Below are 6,336 nucleotides of genomic sequence, written 5' to 3' on the forward strand. Positions count from 1 at the left end.
AAAAATAATACCCGAATAAAAATTACCTTTTACTAGCTAAAATTTACTATTTTTACCGTCGTCGTATTTTCCTCATACGAATAATCCTCCGCACATAATCGTCCCCGAAACCCCTCTAGGGACCAATTAAACTGTTTACTCAATGATCGAGACGGTAAAATTCTTATTATAATCACGCTAGTAAATAAGGTAAAAATATAAGGGTCGGGATGTGACACCGAAATTAAGACTGATAGTCTCTGGACATGACGCCAAACATGGCCCTACCAAAACCAACCTACCAACACCCTAAAACCCTCGCCCAAAGGGGAGAGACGACAAAACAAACACACACCTAAACAAAAAAAACAACCACATAAAAGACCAAGAAAAAACAGAAAACAAGAACTAAAAAACATAACTACCCAAGCCCAACCACCCTCTAATGGACTTCCAGTGGCTGCCCATTTTGGATCCGGCCCAAAAGAAGCTGCCCAGCTGGCCGCCGCCCCATCGCCTTGACACTAGTGTCGGCCACCAACCAAAAGGCGACATCTTCGTCATCTGACACAGGAGAGGCGCTATACCCTTCTTGATCTGCAAACAGACATGATAAACCCAGGACTTAATTAACACTTCCTTTCCAGCCCCACTGAGGGTCTTATCTCGCCAACCCTGAGTCCGTTTCCTCACCCTGTCAATCAGAAATCTGAAAGCTTCATCCTTTGAATAACTCAGCTCGGTAGGCAAACCGAGGTATTTATCATGCTTCAGAACTCGTTTCACACCCAACATCTCTGCAAGCTCAACATATTTCCGAAACGGGACATTTCTACTAAAAGATATGCAGCTCTTATCATAGTTGATCTGCTGACCAGACATTCGCTCATATGCCACAAAAATCTGCTTCATACTTAGAACGTCTTCCACCTCCGCTTTCAAAAAAATGAAAGAGTCGTCAGCGAAGAAAAGATGATTGACGACCGGAGCTCCTGTGCAAACCCTAATTCCATGTATCTGATCTCGTGCCTCCGCCTCGTTGATTATTCTAGATAATACTTCAGCACACACCAAGAATAAGTACGGGGAGATCGCATCTCCCTGCCTAAGTCCTCTTGTTGGAATGACTTCCCTGCTTGGTTCACCATTAACAAGGAATGAGTAACTCACTGTCCTCACACAGTTCATTACCCATCTTAGCAAATTCCCACCGAAACCCAACTTACTCAAGACCGTCTCCAAGAAGCTCCATTCAACCCTATCATATGCTTTGCTCATATCTATTTTTAAAGCACAATAGCCAACCTTACCCCTTTTTCGACGTTTCAGACAGTGCGAAATTTCAAAGGCAAGAAGAGAGTTGTCTGAGATAAGCCTGCCAGGAACAAAAGTGCCCTGATGTTGAGAAATTATATCATCCAACAGGGGTTTAATCCTATTTGCCAAGACCTTAGAACCAAGTTTGTAGATGACATTGCATAGAGAGATAGGTCGTAGTTGGTGGACGTACTCCGGCGTCTTGACCTTCGGGATTAGGGTGACCCACGTATGGTTGATTTCCCGGATTAGTTCCTCAGAGTTGAGGAATTCCCTTACAGCCATTACCACATCTACTCCAACAATCTCCCAAAACTGCTGATAAAACACAAGTGAGAAACCATCCGGACCCGGAGCTTTGCTTGGGTGCATTTGCTTCAATGCTTTGACAACTTCCTCCTTTGAAATATCTCTATTCAGGCTCCTGGTCATATCCTCCGACACCACATTAGACACAAAGCGCAGATCATCTTCTTGCACTCGAGGTCTAGACGTCGTGAAAAGGCTCTTGTAATAACAAATGATAATCTCCTCCATCTCACTCTCATCATTACACCACACTCCATCTTCATTGAACAAACCCTTCAGCGTATTTTTCTTCTTTCTGTTTGTAGCCTTCTGGTGGAAATATCTTGTGTTCAGGTCGCCTTCAGTTAGCCAGAGAACCCTAGACCCCCGCTGCTGCCAGAAAGTCTGCTCTTTATGTAACAGCTCTTTTAGCTCCTTTTCCAAACCTACACGTTCCTCTAAACAAGGGGAAGAGAACGATGAGTCATAAAACTCTGCAAGTTTATCTCTAACTGCTTTAATTTTGCTTTGCATATCCCCGAATCAGGTCCTACTCCAATTAACAACAACTCTCTTGTATTATCAATTTTACTACAAACGTTGGAAAAAGGGTTTCCTCCCGTCCCACTTGCCCAGCCAGCTTCAATAATTTCTCTAACATCTTTCTCCCTAAGCCAACATTCCTCAAAACGAAATTGTCTACGTTTTTTCCTTCGCTTGCGCCTACCACACCGTCGAATCTGAATCAAAATAGGGAGATGATCCGACTCATTAGGAAGCAGGTGAGTGACTTTGGATGTTGGGAACAACTGCAACCAAGCACCGTTGCCAAGGAACCTGTCCAACCTCTCTTTTACTTCGACACCGTGCCTATTTCCTCTCCATGTAAAGGAAGGACCTGTATAATATAAATCTTTTAAATTACAAACATTCAAGACTTCCCTGAACCCATCCATCTGCCTTTCTGCTCGAATTTGACCTCTTTCCTTTTCTATGGAACTCAAAATCTCATTAAAATCCCCACCAAGAAGCCAAGGTCCATTATCTTGCCCTCCAAGCTTCTTCAATAACTCCCACGTTAAATGCATGTTCTCTGTTTTAGGTTGTCCATAAACACATGTGAATCTCCAAACTCGTTTCCCATCTTCTTCCTTTACTGTAACATCTATATGACCCTCACATACTGTAGGACCTCAACTCTAGTTTGATGTCATCATTCCACATTATACACAAACCTCCACCCCGACCAACTCGTTTTCCACCTTTCTGACGAAACACTTTACAACTAACTGAGAATGCATTCTTCCATCCAATCCTTCTCAGAACCTCATTCATCTCTGTAGCCGTACATCTAGTTTCTGACAAAAACACCAATTTGGGAAGATTTAGGGTTACCAACCCTTTGAGAGCCTCAACTGTCCAAGGGTTCCCAATCCCTTGGCAGTTCCAGCACAAAGCATTCATTTCTCGTGATGGGTCAGATCCGGACCCATCATGGAGAGATGTTGAGCACACCTTGAGCTATTGAGTTGATTTTCCTTCACAGCCACGTCGAGATGATCCCCTGAGTCATTTCTCTTCTTCTCAGGTATTTCTTTTCCAGGTTTTGGGCTAGATTTCGAAACCCCAATTGCATACTCTGTTTGGGCCTGGCCCGTAATGCTCGGATTAGGGCCGGACTCAATTGAAGCGTAGTTTGAAATTGTAGAAAGATTTCCCGCCTCTGCAGATTTGAAACTATCTCTCAAAAACCGCCCCAGCTCCCTTATTCCATCTTTAGAAGCTAGAACTTTGCTGTTCTGACCATCCAAAGTTCCACCAATCACTCCATAAGTCACGAAATCAGATACACCGGGAATCGACAGAATACTTTCCTTAGCAACTTCTTGAAACTTTTCCTTTTCCTCCTTGTCAAGATGTGGCACAATTAGCGCTTGGCTCATTAATCCACCTTCTGTATCAAAACTAATCACCCGCCCAGATTTCTCTCTCTGAAAATGGGAGTTAATCAATGCAGTAGATTCTGCATGCGTAATTCCCCCCTTCACCGTCTTCAGTGACCTGCTAGCACCGGGATCTCCAAATCTCCGCCTCTTACCGCCGCGCATATCAAAATCAGAGTGCTCCTGACAGCTATCTACCTCCATGTCATTCTCTCCTTCCCGGGGATCACCTTTATCCATCTCCTGACCTAGATCTGACAAAGCCAATTGTTTGCAACTCTGGCGCTGTCATGGTCCAACATGTCTGCTTTTTTGGATGAAGACCAAAACGCCATCCTCTTGTGGAAGACCATTGCTCCCTCTCCTTCTCATTGATCCGCAGTTGATTAATTAGCCACTCCTCCTTTTTGTCAGCATGAATCAGAGCATCATATGACGGCGCCGTTAACTCTCTCGCTTCTCTCCTTGAGCACTTACCACCTGTGTGACCCAGCATCCCACAGAAGAAGCAAAAATGGGGAAGACGCTCATATTCAAGGTCAAAACATCCACTTTTCGGCCACCTTACAGGTCGAAAACTAACCCACTTTCTCAAAAGCTTACTGAGGTCTATACCCACCCTTATTTTCAGAAACTCCCCCAAGCATGGATTAGAACAACCACGTACCGCGTTTACGAACACACCAATTGCTTGCCCCATGCAACGTCCAGTACTCTCCACTGCCCCATCCCTCAAATACGCCGGCGGTAAACCTCTAATCCGGATCCAAAAATATTGGGTACGGAGGTCGATCTCATCCAGATCTTCCTTTCCATCAGTTACTGCCAGCGCCAATAATGACACGACCCACCCCGAATTTCACCCTGAAACCCAGAATAAGTCGTGCGGGGACCACCTCCAAGGAAAATTTACTGAAAAGATTAAGAAAATCTCCCTTGTAGATGGACAACCCTAACTCGAAAATTTCATATTACACTTCTGAACATCACATAATATACAAAAATTTTAAAGTATTCAGAGCTACTAAACATAAGCGGAAGCAAGAAAATACGAGTAGGTTGAACAGGTAACCTACTGGCGAAAACTGGCCGAAAAGCGGGTGACTATGCCTCGTCTCCTACTAGATCCAACCCGAACTCTGCAGACTGGGCAATTTAAAACGAAGGGCCCAGGGGAAAACATTTAATAACGTTAGAGTGAGTGGACAAAAATAAATTAATAATTAAAATATTTATGTTTCCCCAAATTAATTTCTAAGGAAAAATCGAATGCATGCCGCAAGCGATAAAACCTTTATCCCATAAAATATCGAGCCTCTCAGACTCTATAATATATGTATGTATTTACACTCGTCCATACTCCCTATATAAATTCATGGGTCTATATAGGGCTACTACGCTCGCGTCCAACGCTCACGTCACGCCTTAATGCGGTGCTACACTACGCCATCAAGGTGGACAGACGGGTGTATAAATATGTGCCCATACCCCCTATATGAATTAAACACTCATATAGGGCTACTACGCTTACGTCCAACGCTCACGTCACACCATAATGCGGCTATATGCTACGCCATTAAGGTGGACAGACACATATGGCTAGCTAGCATTTTTTTATACATACTCTCTCATATATACATATTTATATTCACCGAAAATCCCATTTTCGGTAACTCTCTCTCTCAGAGAAATAAAAGCGTCAAAATTAATTGACGGCAAAATACTCCACGGCATTAATTATTCAATCGTGAACTTAGCATGCATTTATTTAAAACAAAAGTCCACTCACAAATTAGGCCTAAGCCTGATGTCAATCTGGGGTCTCGTCTGCTCGAGCCTCTTCACGTCCTGTTCCAAATATAATATTAATTTCCCAACCAATATCCAATATTTAATCAAAATAGGCAAAATTACCCGAGAGCTATAATTACGCTCATCATTGCCTAACTTCGATATTCTTACATCGGAATAATCCGAACTTAAATATCATACTCAACAGTCGTAAATACAACCTCTCCAAAATACGACTTAAATCCAACGGCCGGATTCTACATTAATTAACCGCCAAAAATACCAAACTTCGGAAATTCACAAACCTATCCAAATCTCATCCAAAAATTCCATAATTCACTTCAATAAACTCCCCTTAATATTCCAAATTTAACAACATTAAAATCTCCCAACCGGCAGCGGCGGCCGGAGGTCAATTCCGGCAACCTCCAAAACCTATGAAATTTTAACAGAATCTTCCTCTCATCAACTCTACAACTTTCATAACCAACACAAACTCCAATTCTAAGCCTAACCATGTCAATCGAACACAAACAACCATAAATCCCTAAAACTTCAATTATACAAACCACCCTAACGAAATCGAATTAAGCCGTAAACCTTTTGAGGGATTACTCACCTAGATGAGGGCTACAAGTTGAGCCAAAAATCACGACCTATGGTGGCCGGAGGACGGAGCTCCGGCGAAGACACAGTCGGCGGTTCCGGCGGCTTTTTCTCCTCTCCGGCGAGTTAGAGGCTCGGGGGCTAGGCCGGGGAGGGAGAGGAGGTGACGGGGGTCCGATCTGGGCTGGAGCGGCGGCAGCTGGTGGCCGGACGGCGGCGGGAGGCGGCCGGAAGTCTGCCGGGTGTAGAGAGAAAAACTCGGGTGGGAAGAGAAGAAAAATCGGGAGGAAGAGAGAGAGAAAGGAAGAAGAAATGGGTTGGGCTCGGCCCAGCCGGCCCAACTCNCCTTTTTAACCCAAAAATTCCAAAATTTAACACCCCGAAAAAATAATACCCGAATAAAAATTACCTT

General features: G+C 43.8%; 1 protein-coding gene across 1 annotated transcript in view; it reads right to left on the reverse strand.

The window, feature by feature from the left end:
• LOC101314838 overlaps positions 1 to 6,336 on the reverse strand; it is a 29,500-nt gene that overhangs the window by 4,917 nt on the left and 18,247 nt on the right. The window contains exons 8-11 of the mRNA XM_004295810.1: positions 3,074 to 3,812; positions 2,820 to 2,942; positions 2,213 to 2,482; positions 589 to 2,042 (exon numbers count right to left, since the gene is read on the reverse strand). Of these exons, the coding sequence (XP_004295858.1) occupies positions 589 to 2,042; positions 2,213 to 2,482; positions 2,820 to 2,942; positions 3,074 to 3,812 (2,586 nt within the window). The remainder of the gene's footprint in view (positions 1 to 588; positions 2,043 to 2,212; positions 2,483 to 2,819; positions 2,943 to 3,073; positions 3,813 to 6,336) is intronic.

The sequence above is a fragment of the Fragaria vesca genome, linkage group LG3, assembly GCF_000184155.1.
Source record: "Fragaria vesca subsp. vesca linkage group LG3, FraVesHawaii_1.0, whole genome shotgun sequence".
In the NCBI taxonomy this organism is placed as follows: domain Eukaryota; kingdom Viridiplantae; phylum Streptophyta; class Magnoliopsida; order Rosales; family Rosaceae; genus Fragaria; species Fragaria vesca.